Source organism: Chiloscyllium punctatum, chromosome 5, assembly GCF_047496795.1.
Source record: "Chiloscyllium punctatum isolate Juve2018m chromosome 5, sChiPun1.3, whole genome shotgun sequence".
Lineage (NCBI taxonomy): Eukaryota > Metazoa > Chordata > Chondrichthyes > Orectolobiformes > Hemiscylliidae > Chiloscyllium > Chiloscyllium punctatum.
The window spans coordinates 109,462,979-109,478,473 of NC_092743.1; the positions used below are offsets into that span (position 1 = coordinate 109,462,979).

The following is a 15,495-nucleotide window of genomic DNA, read 5'->3' on the forward strand; positions in this document are numbered from 1 at the left end:
GTGAAGCGCTGGATTAAGCATTGTGTGATAACACTTCTGAGGGCAATCCTACAGAGGAATCATTGTAGCTGATTCACTTCATCAATAGAACTGGATTTCATATTAATTTGCTCTGTATTATAACATTTAAGATTTCAAACGCAGGCACGAGTAAACCTGCACTTCTCTGAAACTATAAACAAACATTGAGCGTTTCAAAAAAAATGAATTTTAAAAATTGTCACGGGTAAGGAATAAGAAACCGATGCAGATGATATTACTGTAGGTGGAAAAAGAGATGAAAGACACAGCAAAAGAAGTAAGTTGAAAAAGAACACGTCATTTCTATATTGCACTGCACGCTGGATGCCCTCCCATCATTTCTGTGGACCCTGTTATCGCTGTGTTAATCTCCCTGGATTGCCGAAATCTGACAGGAGCACCTCCTCTTACTTGTTATCATCTTGATCGTCAGCCCTTAATTGGTTGCTCACTTTAAATACAAGCAACGAATTTATCATCCCCTCCCATCTGGGTCGCCGAGTTTTTTTTAACTTTTATTGGAAAGAAGTGTATAAATACTGTCGTAGAGCAGCGAGCGGAATTTATTTCGCACTTTGCAAGATGCTGCCAGTGCTTGCTGCCTGCCTTTGGCTGGGGCCAGCCGTCTTGTTGCAGGGAGCACCCTGCGAACGTGTCAGAATCCCGATGTGTAAAACAATGCCCTGGAATATCACTCGGATGCCCAACCATCTTCATCACAGCACGCAGGAGAATGCTATTCTCGCCATCGAGCAATATCAGGAACTGGTGGACACCAACTGCAGTCCACTGCTGCGCTTCTTTCTCTGCGCAATGTACGCGCCCATCTGCACGTTCGAGTTCCTTCACGACCCCATCAAGCCGTGTAAGTCCGTTTGCCAGACGGCAAGAGACGGTTGCGAACCTATTATGAGAAGGTACAACCACAGCTGGCCCGAGAGTCTGGCATGCAGCGACTTACCTGTTTATGATCGGGGGGTTTGCATCTCTCCGGAGGCAATTGTCACCGATGGGCTTGCGGGTGAGACACTGTGAACGATTTTCTCTCTTTCACAGAAGTGCTTCGTTAATATTTGCAATGATGCGTTAACAATCCTAAAAGCAAAATATCACGCGCCAAAATGCGGTTTCCCTTTTCAAATGGAAAGAACTTTCTCTCGAATTAAATTCAAACAACAAAGATACGTTTTCTATTTCAGTCAGAAGAAGTCATGCAGTAACACTTCGGCGCAAACATCCCTTGCAACTCCAAGGAGTTGTCGTAATTTACTACTCACTTATCAGTATGCAGAGAAGGCCGTTTGTGGAATTAATTTAACCAAAAATGGTATTGTGGTTTTGTTTCAAATTTCCAGATGCCATGTGGATGGACATCACCCGCGATATGATCGTACTGGAGCCTTCTGACTGCAAGAGTTGGAACGCAGGTGAGCGGTGAGAGAACTGGGGAAAATGTTTGTAAAGACTTGCAGTGTTCCTACTGTCACGTCAGAATGATACAAGTATCAGGTGTATCAAGTGCTCGTGGAGGATTACTGGTCCAGACAAACATTTATAGCTTTCTTTGATAAACATTTATTCTGCCTACCCTGTGCTTTAGCAAAGTTCAAAAATCGCAAAACAGACTTTGCGCATGATAAATTGATAAATTCTATTATAAAAAAACACCAACGTTATTGTCCATAGCAAAAGGGGAGATAAAACTGGATTGAAAATACATTTTCAGAAAACCACTGTGGCTTGCCATCATCCGTGGTGGAAGAGAGATTGTTAACCTTTCAGTGTAAGGAGCTGGTTTCAGCATCCCCGAAATTTTGCTTTTGCATTTGAGGTGAAACTGGGTCTTGAATTATATCAACGTTAGGTCGCAAGAGCTATAAATGTAGCGCAGGATATGTAAACCTCAATTTACATTCTGAATTGCTTACCACTGTCATTTGCTCCCAGGGCACGAGCACTGATGTGATTATTGAACTCAGAAACCGAGTTCTTAAAGAATCCACGGCTACTTTGTACCTTTCTTCTTAGCTCATCGACAGCGTCAATTATCAGTTGTATTGTAAAATGCAAATTTCAAGATTCTGTGATTTGTAAAAAAAAATGCGTGAGCGTCGCCCTACCTCAGCAACATATATATGGGCAATTATTTTTCCCATAAAAGCAAACTGTCTGGATCGCTGCCGTAAAGTATTTGTTCACGGTCTTTTAAGATTGACAGACTAGGGCCTTTGCCAGAACATTTTTTCCCCCAAATTTCCAGTATTCGCATTTCCGTATACTTAAAATTATTTATACTTTTTTGTTTTGGCAGGTCGTTGTAAATGTAGAAAAATTAAACCAACACTGAAAACATACTTGGAAAAGAACTATGATTATGGTAAGTGATGAAACTGTGTTGCTGGAAAAGCGCAGCAGGTCAGGCAGCATCCAAGGAACAGGAGAATCGACTATGTGATAGCTACCTATTTTTGGGTGGTTTTAGAAACACTATGACGGTAGCAGCATTGACATTTTTTAAACAGCTCCAAACTACATATAAAACTGCAGACTGTGTACAAATATTGGAAACATTTGGGGGAGCGGAGACGATCTGTTGCCTGTTTAATTACAGTAGTGGCCCTGACCATTTTATAATCCTAAAAATTATAAATGGGGTCATTTTCATAAATTTTCAATCACTTTTCCTTTTCAAATGGAAATAACTTTCTCTCAAATTAAATTCAAACAACAAAGATACGTTTTCTATTTCAGTCAGAAAAAAGTCATGCAGTAACACTTCGACGAAAACATCCCTTGCAACTCCAGATAAACATTTTTCCATCATCCAACCTCTTTTGCTGGATTTTGGCATTTTTTAAAAACTTTCATTAGCAGTATATAGTGTATGTGGTAGTCTGCTAGCTCAGTTGGTTGGATAGCTGGTTTGCAACGCAATGTGAAGTGGGAGTAGGTTAAGTTCCTATGCCAGCTGAGGTTACCATGAAGGACACTCCTCAAACCCTCTCATCAGCTGAGGCATGGTGATGCTCTGGTTAAAACCACCACCATTTGTCTGTCCCTCATGGGAGGGTGGAATGATAGCAACTTTACCTTACAGCTTCAATTTTGTTTCCTCAACAGACAGTATTCTTTTATTGACTTGTGAAACTTTTCTCTGAACTTGATGTTATTTGCTGTGATGTTAGTTAACAGCATGTTTAGGTATGTTGCAGTCTTAGACTTGATGTCTCTCAAGCACACTTTATTTCTACCCAAGGTCTTAATTTTTGTTTTCTGAGTGAGATGATCATATATTAGTAAATGATTTCTCTCAATATAGTGAAAATCAAACTAAAATTGCAATATTAAACTTAAAGTTATTGAAGTGAAGTTGAGCAGGATCTGTTGATTAAAGTATACCTATAATTTACTTCATGATAATTGTTTTGGATTGAGTAAGATAAGGGGTGTGGGTTTCACTACCTAGACGAAAGTGTTAATATTAATGTCTTTCAGATTTGGCATTAGATGCTCCCAATTATAACATGACCTCAGTTAGAAATTCCTTTTGGTCTGGCTAAAGTTCTGCATTAATCATAACATCTATTATTGCACCACTTCTATTTCTTACACAATTTATATGAACATTTTTTCAAAGTGAAATGTTCAATTAATGACAAATTTAATAGACAAACAAGAGAGATAACATTGATATTATTTGGACTAGTTTCAAATCCAAGTACACATTAGACTGTTCTAACATAGGAATAATGGAGTTAGGAGCAGGACTAGGCCATTCATTCCTCTGAGTTTACTCTGTCTTCAGCAAGATCATGGTTGATTTGGTTGTGATTTCAATACTACTTTCCTATCAGCTCCCCTGTAATCATTGACTCCCTTGTCTATCAAAAATCTATGTAACTCTTCCTTGAATAAATTCAATGATGTAGGCTTCACTATTTTTCTGAAGAAGAAAATTCCATAGACTAAGCTGTCTGTGAGGAAAATAATCCATTAGTCTGTGTTTTAAAAGAGAGACTTCTTATTTTTAACTGTGTCCCCTAGTTCTAATCCACTCCATAACAGGAAACTTCCCTTGCACTAAGATCATCTCTCATTATTCTAAATTCCAGTGGGTACAGACAGAGCCAGTTAATTTTTTCCTCATAAAGTAATTTGTTCATCCGAGGAATGAGTTAATTAAGCTTTTTTCTGAACTGTCTCTCATGGAATTATATCCTTTTTTCAAACAAGGAGACCAAAACTATCTATGGAGTTCACATGCAATTTATAACAAAATACTACAAGAATTACTATAATGTAATTAAGAAATGGGAACAGGAGTAAACTACTTAGCCCCTAAAACTGCTCTGCCATTCAAAATAATCATGATTGACCCTATATGTTAAGTTCACTTATATGCTCATTTTCCGTATCTCTTGATATTTTTGAGAGATTTAAACCTATTGATTTCAGTCTTCAATGTACTCTAACAATGGAAATAAAGCTCAGGATATGTAGCTGATATTAAGTCAGGAGATAGTGGTGATGTGTTGCATTTTAACTTCAGAATTAAAGGTAGTGCAGTTTCTGATTGAGACAACTATTGAGATATCACCAAAACAATCTGGGATAAGTTAACCAAATCAAAGTTGGAAGATTAAATTAATATAAAAGATAACTAAACTTAGCAAAGGCTTTAACTAATATCTAATAATGCCAGCTACAATTAATGTTGGGGAAAATACATGTTTGAATATTGATTGTTAAACATTGAATCAAATTCTCTAAACAGAGCCCTTTGGTAATGTTGTGATATGAAATCTTATTTGCTTTTCAACTTTGAGTTTCACTTTATTTCTTTCCCCCTGTTTTTGCTAGTTATCCGAGCCAAAGTAAAAGATGCGAGCAGAAGTGGTTGCAATGAGATCACCACAGTGGTGGAGGTTTTAGAGGCATTCAAGTCATTGGTACCTATCCTGCAGACTCACATAACCCTTCTTACCAACTCTTCATGCTCATGTCCTCAACTGCCACATAACCATGACCTGCTCATTATGTGTTATGTGTTGCATTCACGGTAAGTGTTATTGCTTTTCAAACAAACCCCATAAGCATCGACTGCAAGTTTGATAGCCAAACCAGGCTACAAGCACCTTCAATACTATAAAATCTTTATCAATAGGTGGTTTCATGCTTCAACTCCAAGCCAGACCATAGCACTAGGATTTTTTCATTATATACCTTATAATAGCTAACAATCCCTCTGATGCTTTTATCTATAATTGCATAGGGATGACAGCACAAAAGGAATGGATATGTTTTAAGTTGTTTATGTTGTTCACTCATTTAATTACTACAAAGCCTTCAAACTGTTATGATCCCAGCTGAGGTTATTACACAACAAATCAGATCCCAAACTGACATAGACTATATTTTGTTTTGTTTTGGCTTCATTGAGGCACTGAAAGGTAAACACTCAATGTTTCAGATTTGGTTTTATCAATAAAATTAAAGTTTATTAAACTAAAGAAATGAAGATAAAGTATAATAGACTCAACTATTTACGTGTGATGTGCCTTTAAAGATTTTGAAACACCTTAGAAATTTAACCCCATTAATCCCAAAGCACTCCATTAACAGTACTCAAGAGCATGCTTCTACAGTTCACGTGCCAGAGAAGACAGTTCCTTTACTAACATGCCAGTAGGCTTAACTTAACTTTGATAAAGGGTCAGTTAGACTTCAAACGTCAACTCTTTTCTCTCCTTACAGATGCTGCCAGACCTGCTGAGATTTTCCAGCATTTCTCTTTTGGTTTAACTTAACTGTCACTTCAACTCCATGTCTGGAAAACCTAATAGCATTTTCCTGGAGCTTTCATATAGCTGATTTTAAACATTCAAATAAACTCTTCATGGTTAGAGGCACCATGACTACAGTATTCCATACACTGGAGGCAACACTTTTAACTTAATTTATTCCTCCATTGTGCCATGGATCTTCATGTAACTGAATAGGCCAATCTTCTATCTGTGTACATTTGGACACATGGGTAGGATATCTAATGAGATATTTAAATTCAAAGGATACTTCTGTGGATTCCAGGAGCATTGCACATTGGAATTATTAGTTCCTTTTGAGTTTACCTTAGATTTTACGAGGCCTAGAGATACAACTCCTAACCACGCTGAAGAAATGACTATCTGGTCATCGGAAAATCCCTACCAAAGAGACAGACAGCTGAATATTGTGTTTGGATTTCGATTATCAAGGTTAGCGATTCAGTCCCTGTGAGCAATGATTAATAACAAGGGTTTAAATGGAGGTGATAAACTGCTTGATCTTTATTCTAATTGATCATAATGGAATCTCATTCCCATTTTGGGAATACATATTTATAGTTATGGAAAACATTTTTATATTTATGGATTGTGTACAAACTGGATGATATGAAACTGTTTGAACATTTCCTAGATTGGAAAAGGTTTTATCATGTGTTTTTTTTTCAATAATGAGGTCAACAGTTCCTCTTATGTTCATATGCTGTTTACAAAAAAAATTAAGTGATATTAGAAAAAAGACAAGCAAACATTTAGAGAGATGAGAGATAGGTTTTATGGCCCTGAAGTGCTGGAAAACCTGGCTTTGAAAAGACTATATGGCCTCTGAGCTTTGTGGTTGCCTAGCAATCCTTTCTGGACTCGATTTGTTTTCGCAGACCTATGTGGTCAGAATGAGTTTTTCATGATAATAAAAGGATTATTTTGAGTTCATTAAAGGATGTTGAAAGTCTCTTCTTTCTGAACAATAGCACAAAGGGGAATGAATTGTCTATGTTGGTGATTGTATTAAAATATTTTTACAGTTGGTGAGACTGGTGGAATAGTGGAACTTGATTACCACAGTATTCCTCCAGTCAAAGTGTTAACAATCTCAACTGGGAATTTGCCCATTAATGATTCTCACTTCTTCAGAATGAAAATATTATATGATTTTCATTTTTTTGTTGCACGTGACCGAATCTTTCATCTTTTTGGCTAAATGACAGTTGCATGAGTGTTTTCAATGATTTTTGCATTATGACGCCTACCAAGATTTCTTGCCTCGTTAAATACCTATGCCACCCTCTAATGGCAGGCCCCTCATCTGATTCTATGCTTATCCTACCACATGCCATTCCCAGAACAACTTGCCTCTCAGCAGATATCCATCGAACGTCTGGCATCCCTGGCATCTGCAACAGTTTTAAAAAGCCGCTGTGCACCCGGACAAACACTGGCATTCCAAAACTGCTGTATTTGGCAACATTGTTTTCCTGGATGATGAGCAGAGGAGGCCTGGACACCAGGCTCTGGCTGCCTGGTTCAGGGTTGTGATCCAGGTCAGTATGGTCTCCACTGCATAGAGGAATGGCTAGCAATGCTCAAGAGTATGCTGTGCCAGGCAAGTGCCACACTCTTCTGTCTGATACCTCATGTTCACTCTATCTCTGCTACTGCACCAATCTTTCACCAAGGCTCAAGCTTTGTCTATCTCACTATTGCCTGTCACATTTTCCCCCATCACTCTCATACCCATCAATCTCCCACACCACCTACCTTGCACATCCTCTGCATTGCCTATTCACTCCCTCAGAACACCTCACCACCTTGTGACTATCTGTAACTGTACTGAAAGCTGTGCCACCCACTTTTCATCTTGCTCAATCACTTCTTACTCTAATTCCAGGAGAAGGCAGCTCACAATAGGGCAGTAAGCATCCAGACGAGTGAAGAGGTACCCAACATCAATTCCTCACACCCTACAAGGACAGAATTCTACTCCTTTGCAGAAGACCATGACTACTCCTAAGGAGATACTGAGACATCCACATCATAATAATTGAGTAAAGAGCATTCTTCATTCTACTACAACTCTCACAGTAACCCACTGTCAGTGTCATTCATTGCACACCACTTCTAACTATTGGCTGCATAACCTTCTGTCACCTGTATCTTGCAGGTCCATGATTTCAATCGAGAAATGGCCTCCTCAACCAGAAGGCACCTTCTTGACCTCTGATGATGAGAGTATTGAGGCCTTAGAGGAGGCATTGGAAATGTTGCCAACTGCATTTCTGCAAGATAGGATTCTGACATTTGGTGGGAATGTCAGCTTTGAAAGGTTTGGGAGTACATGCTGCTGTATGTACAAGAGGGAGTACATACCTTATTGTGATAGCTGTGCAGCTGGATAAGGAAGCTAAGGTCTGTTGATTGCTGCAGACCATGCACATACTCAGGTTCAGATAGGAGAAGGCCCTATGGTTTTGGCAGTCAGGAACATCTTGCACATGCACAGAGAGTATAGGAGCATGAGACAGGTGTGTGTCTCACAATGGCATTCATTGCAAAGAAGTGCTGTCAAATTTTGGGGACCCAGCTGTCTTAAACATGTGACCATCTGCTGTCTCCTTGGACAGGTTGGCAGTTGTGGTGGAGACCCAGATCTGACACCCTTAAGGTCTGCTGGAGAGGTACACATATCTTCAATCCATCACCACAGCCGTTGGTCCTAATGTCTGAAGGCAGGGGGATAGGGAAGCTGGTGCACACTCACAAGGAAACAGGGCAGTGTTAGGAGGCACCCAGCTGGATGAGGAACTACATACAGATACTTCAGAAATCTTCTCTTAGGACGTTCCAGAGATGGCTTCCTAGCTACCTACCCTATCTGCTTTTACTCAACCCCTTGAAGTTCAAGCCAAAAAGGGTCCATTTGATGAGCAGGCACCCTCCAACCCAGCTACATAACGTTGGACAACACAAAGAGGTAGTAGGAGGAAAAGAAGTAAAAAAAATTGATTGCACTTTGGTGGCTCAAGTGACAGTGCACTGTATATTAATTAACATGTATATATAAGTTGATTGGTTTTGTATTATCTCCATTTGTTTGAATCTCATGTAGCCATAACTATGGCAGCATGTCCATTCAGGATCTACAATGGATGTAATATGACAATGGATCAATGTCTGTGGTCAGAGGCTGCTGCAGCATTATGAAGCAAAGGTGTATGCATGGTTATGGGTTCTGCTAATACCATTACCCCTTGTCCTAAAATATCCCCATTCTTTCTTGGTACCCATGTACAATAGAGTTGGTTTAATGACATTGTCAGCGATGTCTGGAATTAAAACAGGAATTGCTGGAGTAACTCAGCAGGTCTAGTAGCATCTGTGGAGAGAGAAACAGAATGAATGGTTAGAGTTTGTATGCCTCTTATTCACAATGACTAGGGCAGAGAGGTGTCAGCACACAGGGAGGCAATGCATTTAGATCACCAGCAATTAGGAACCCTGCTGATCTGTGTTCCATACAGTGTATGGGCTTCACATCAGTACATCTTGCAGTCCCTCCCTTACATAAAGATATTTATCTTGCTCATTTTGACTGTGGTCACATCCATTTTCTCAAATCTCAGCATTCTAGATGGTGACAGTGAATGCTCATCAACCAGTAGCCACTGCCTCAACAGTGAGGTACCGAGCATCCTTGTTGATAGCTCTTCTCATGAACCCCAATCAACCAGTCTTTATGAGCTATTAGTCCACCTTTTTCCCCAATCCCTAGAATATGAGGTGACTATGCCAGGTGCAATCTTCCCCTTGAGACCAGAGTGCTTCTTAATGTGAACAAACACCCCTCTCGCATTACCATGTTTACATCCATGGTTTACCATAGTCTCTCTTACAAATAAAATTGCCCCTCTTTGCCAGTGTTTTCCCCCTTCCCCATAGCCTACAGCACCCAATACAAATGAATAAGCTCCTGATTGTCCCCTCTTCAGGAACAAACCCCTTTATCCCCTCGACCTCCCTTTCCCCTTAGTTTCTGTGCACAGACCCGATGGACTGACTGAAATAACTCCACAAAGGCCAGTAACCCATCACCAAGTCACCCTTTATTTACACTTGCATAGCACGTAACACTGACCCACTTAGCTCAGAGCCAGTGTCTGGAGTGAGCAGAACCCTGTTGAGATCTGTCAGCCAGGACTCTGTGATTGGACCAGGTTAACAGCCTGTATCAGGGAACTCATATTCTATGAGGTCAACCTGGCTGACTTCATTCCAACCACTACACTGACCATGGCTTACCTTATTGAGTGACCTAACCGGACAGCTCTGGATGAGAAGTGTCCAGATCACTGATTGATGGCTGCATTAGCCTTACTCCCAAAAATGGGTTATAAAGCAATGGGACTGATGGTGACCCAGTTCCTGGACTACAGAGGCATGGACTCCCGATCAGTGTTCCTTCTAATTTTCTTTCCAGTTGCTTAAGCCTCCAAGGTGCATGCACGACAGTAACTTACAGAACCAGAAATCAGTGCTGTGTTTAGTGTGCTGATGTTGATCATTGTACATGGAATCTTGGAGCAGCTGTGCATGTGCTTAGAGGAAATGTTGCCCTTGCCTGAGATCACCTCGACTGCACGCTTGACTGTAGTCAATCCCACAGACTGCTAATAGAGCCTGCTCTTGACTGACTGTGCTGAGATCCCCTGATAGCTACCTCCATGGATTTCAGTGAGGTCTACTTCCCTAAGACTGAGTTATGGCTACTTGTTTGCCACACAATTAATGTGTTTGCCCCTTAAGCTGATGGCACATGGAACAAATGTCAAACTGATGTGGTGCATTGCCACTCAGCAAGATGCATGTCACTTGAATGAGGACTGCTGCTAGCAGGGAACACTGCTTGTTTGTGTGCCTACACTAATTGGCAAAGCAAAGCAAGGCAGGAATGCTGTGACCAGGCAGGTTTGTGCTAATTGAGCAAATGCTAAGCGAACAAGCCAACAGCCATGAAATGATTCCAGTTTAATATGTGAGCTGTGTGTCTGTCTGTAGGTGCAAATGTCCATGCAGCAGCCTTTCAACATTAGTTGTCAGCATGTCTTGCAAAGCATCTCTATGCTTCCTAAGCAATCTGGAAGTGGATTGGAGAGGTGCCATGAGGATTGTGAGGTGTTGGCAAATGCCAGATGCCAATGTCTGTGGACAAAGACTGTGTGCAGCTGGTGCCTATGGGTCATATCCTGAGTTACTGTTTGGTGCTGAGCAACATTGAGGCATTTCATGGCCAATGGTGAGATACCTGCTCCCACTCCCACTCTGAAAATTCCATATGTCTAATTTGTTTGATGCATTCGGTAAGAAAGGAACCTGAATATTAATGAGGTGAGTTGTGTCATTAGTTCGCAACTCATTGCAGCCTAATGAGTTGGCAGATGCATATAAAATGCAGTGAGTTGATCCTGACATCGAGATAGGCTTTGCTGGACTTCTGATATGATCCTGCCACAAATCTTGCCAGAACTCAGGTTATTCAGGTCCCTTTAAGAATCCACTTCTCATCCATTTTGTTTGTAAACATTCTGTCTTTCAAAATAAATTTTTCTAGGACTTGTATTCAAAATAGATCTGTATAAAGAAACTCCATTTTAGCTTAGACACAATGGTTAGTCAAATCCTCTTTCATAAATAAAAAAAACCTAAATATAGGCGACTGACTGTGTGGAGTTTGCACGTTCTCCCCGTGTCTGCGTGGGTTTCCTCCGGGTGCTCCGGTTTCCTCCCACACTCCAAAGATGTGCAGGTCAGGTGAATTGGCCATGGTAAATTGCCCGTAGTCTTACGTAAGAGGTAGATGTAGATGTAGGGGTATGGGTGGGTTACGCTTCGGCGGGGCGGTGTGGACTTGTTGGGCCGAAGGGCCTGTTTCCACACTGTAAGTAATCTAATCTAATCTAATCTAATCTAATATTCTGAATGCAATAATTTATTGCTAATTCTTCATTTCTTCCTGATTGCAATCATTGCTTATAACATTTTTCTTGAACTGTTAAAATAAATATCTTTCCGGAAATAGAAATATTTTCCCCAGAAATTCTATGAATGACGATTTGTGTAAAAAAAATTGTTTTTAATAGAAGTACACTTCTGAAAAGATCACTAAAACCTGATGACTAGAAACTTTAGTCAAAATGGGAGTAAGGTTGTTTGGAGAATGGTTATCCTTGGGGAGACTCATGATGAGCCAACAGTTATAGTAGAGAAAAGACAACTTCAAAACCCAGGTTGTTTCTGTCACAATATGACTGATTAATCAAACGGAGGCTGAGAAGAAACATCCACTTATGGTTGAAAAAGTCTAAAACTGATCAAATTAGTTAGACTAGAGGAAAATGAAATTAGGAATTAAAGAAAATTTTTTTTATGGTGGAGGAAGTAGGTCTTGGAGTTCCACATGGTTTCTATTCTAAGGTCATTTCAGTTTACTGTTCACATTAACCATTTTTATATAGGAGCAGACAGAGGACATTGAAATTTGCTGATGAAACTAAAGTAGAAAGCATAATAAAAATTCAGAGGGTCAAAAGTTTTTTTATTGTCACGATGAAGATGGTTTGAGGCACTGTGCCCTTCATTTTTAAAAGTCTTTTTTGTTAAATGGGTAAGGCTCCTTTCCTGAATCACTTGAAAATGCCAAGTCCTGATAAAATGTCAACACATCACTAAAATGTTTTGTGACATAAAAGTAAACATTGCCTAAAAAGTATCCATTACATTTGTTAAATGATTAATAAGTTGGGTTCTATCTTGTGGGACAGGAGATTATTTATTTGGACCATCTACTTTGTAAAGTTCATATTGATGCTTGCCTTTCTGATTTTCACAGACTGATGCTCTTTAATGGATGTTTAGCTGAAAAATGGAAAGATCAGTGGTCTAAACGACTGAAGGTAAGGCTGATGTGGATTAACAGTTTGAGTGCTCATTTTAAAAATGCTAACTATGAGTTTGTTACCAACTGAATGAATTGACAATAAAGTAGTTTAACATTTTGCTCATTCTCATCAGTGTGCTCAGTTATAATAGTGTTGAGCATGACAGATGCAGAAGGAAAAGAATTTTGTCGTGTTAGAGAGGCTTTGAATTTAACTTTTCAATGTATCTTATATTTTGATTTGTAGTTCAAAGGCCTAAAGTACAAAACTAAAGGTTAGAAAAATTGAAAGTCATTGGAAGCCATCCTAAAATGGTGGACTGAGAATATTGTGGATCTTGTAACTGTTCCTAAGTTTAAGCTTATTTCTTGATTTACTTCTAGATTTCTTATTTTCTGTAGTGTAAGATTTTTATTTTGATTCATTTTTATTCATTTATACTTAAGATCACAAAACATCCCCCCAAAAAAGCAAAAAAAAGCATGTTTATTTTCAAATTGAGTTCCATTAACAGACCTTTTGATTCAAACAGAGTTCAGTTCACAGATGTTTTGGAAAGGTCTACAAGCGGATGGCTTGGACTTTTCTCCCATAAAATTATATGCATAGAAGAGAGATTTTTTTAATATCGCTAAAGAAACTATTTTAAAATCATGGAGGAGAATTTTTTTAAACAAAGTTGTGTTATGGACTCTTGGAGAGGCTTGGAGTGGATCTTGAGTGAGTTTTTTTGCTCAGAGGATTGAAAGCTGTCTGCTGGATCACTTGAGCAAGCATCTTTTTGTTTTAATTTGATTGTTCAGCTAAGTGGTTGTTTTTATTTGAGATTTTTACATTTGAATTTTAAAAAAATTGTTTTTTTTGCATGCTTAATATTAACTCCTTGGGTAAAGAGGAGATAGTTATATGTATGGTGTTATTGTAAGCTGCTTCTTTTGAGGGTAAATGACATTGAGGATATACAAGAGACATTGAATTAGATGGCTAGTAGATTTAGAGAAGCGATTACATAGTAGGATCAGTCAGATAGATGGCTGACTGTTAGGAAAGATAAGAAGGAAGTTCAGGATTCTCCAGTGGCTATTCCTCTCTCAAACAGACACTCAGCTTTGGGTACTGTTGAAAAGGATCGTCTCTCAGAAGAAAATAGAAGATAGTCAGATCTTGGGCACTAATAGTGAATCTTATGTTAGGAGGGGTTTGACAAAATTTAAAAGAATAATTGTCATAGGGGTCTCTCCTGTCAAAGCCACAGACAGGAGGTAATGTGGCATTGATTGTCAATCTGGAATAATATGCTGCTTTCCTGGTGCCAGGATTAAAGATGTTTAAAGAAAATGTTTAAAGCTTATTGTCAAAGGGAAGAGTGAGAAACCGGAAATTATTGTACACATTGGTAATAATGACATAGTTGAGGAAAAGATTAAAGCTTTACAGAGTGAATATAAGAAGTTAGCTAGAAGATTAAAAAACAGAACTTCAAAAGTAGTAATCACCTGTTGCCAAGCTCAAATGAGGGAAAGAATAAAAGGATAAAGGAAATATCAATAACTGAAGAGGTGGTGTCATCTTCACGGATTCAGGTTCTTGGACCATTGAAATTTCATCTGGGGCATAAAAGACCTGTGCAAAAAGAATGGGTTTTGCCTGTATTTGAAAGAGACCAATATTATCATTGGAAGATTTGCTAATTCTATTAAGGGAGACTGTAAACTATTAGAGAGAAGCAATGGAAGGATCCTAACTAGCTGAGAAATTAGAGAGATAGCTGAAAAGTTTAAGTCTGAAAAGAACAAGTTAACCAGATAAAAGACAGTCAGAGAGTGAAGTAACTCTGAAGAATTAAACTGCATTTATTTCAGTGCAAGGGTCCTTACAGGTAAGGCTGATGAACTCAAGGCATATTTGGGAACATGGGATTGCAACATTATATAGAAACTTGGCTGAGGGATGGACAGGACTTGCAGCTCATTGTTCCCAGCTTCAGATGCTATGGAAATGATAGGAAAAGAGACAGAAGAGAACAAAAGGGAGTGGCATTTTTGATTAAGGAAAACATTACTGCTGTAACTAGAGGAGACATTCTGAAAAATCATCCAGTGAAATAAATGGGCTGAAATTAGAAATAAAAAGGTCACCTTGATGGGATTGTACTATAGATCTCCCAGTTGTCAGAGGGAAATTGACAAACAAATATGTAAAGAGATCGCAGTTTTATCTAAGAATAATAAGATTGTAATTGTAGGTGATCTTAATTTTCCAAACATTGACTGGGACTACCATAATATTAAAGGTCTGGATGGCGAAGAATTTGTTAGTGTGTTCAAAAAAATTTTCTTTATCAATATGTAAATGTTCTTATTAGAGATGGAGCAAAACTTGACCTTCTCTTGGCTTATAAAACAGGGCAATATTTGTTTTAAAATAATTATAGAAAGTTCAAGCCATCTATAAAAATGGAAGTTTTTAATTGGAGTAGAGCAAATTTTAATGGTATGAGACAAGAATTTTCAAAAATTGATTGGAGTAGACAGTTTGCAGATAAAGGGACATCTGATAAGTGTAATGATGCGAGTTGAGAGTCATAATGTCCCTCTTAGAGTGAAAGGTAAGGCTGGCAGATTTAGAGAACAATGGATAAATAAAGGTATTGAGGTTATAGTCAAGAATAAAAGAAGAACTATATAAACAACTGGGTTCATATGAATCTCTTGAATGGT

The 15,495-nt window shown here is 38.8% G+C and overlaps 1 protein-coding gene across 2 annotated transcripts in view; it reads left to right on the forward strand.

Moving 5' to 3' along the window:
- Positions 1 to 544: 544 nt before the first annotated feature.
- LOC140476769 (secreted frizzled-related protein 4-like) overlaps positions 545 to 15,495 on the forward strand; it is a 30,007-nt gene continuing 15,056 nt past the window's right edge. The window contains exons 1-5 of one of the 2 annotated variants that reach the window (XM_072569571.1): positions 545 to 1,042; positions 1,377 to 1,448; positions 2,333 to 2,398; positions 4,882 to 5,080; positions 12,727 to 12,790. In XM_072569571.1, the coding sequence (XP_072425672.1) occupies positions 604 to 1,042; positions 1,377 to 1,448; positions 2,333 to 2,398; positions 4,882 to 5,080; positions 12,727 to 12,790 (840 nt within the window). In that variant the 5' untranslated portion in view covers positions 545 to 603. The remainder of the gene's footprint in view (positions 1,043 to 1,376; positions 1,449 to 2,332; positions 2,399 to 4,881; positions 5,081 to 12,726; positions 12,791 to 15,495) is intronic. The other variant, XM_072569572.1, reaches the window with a different exon arrangement.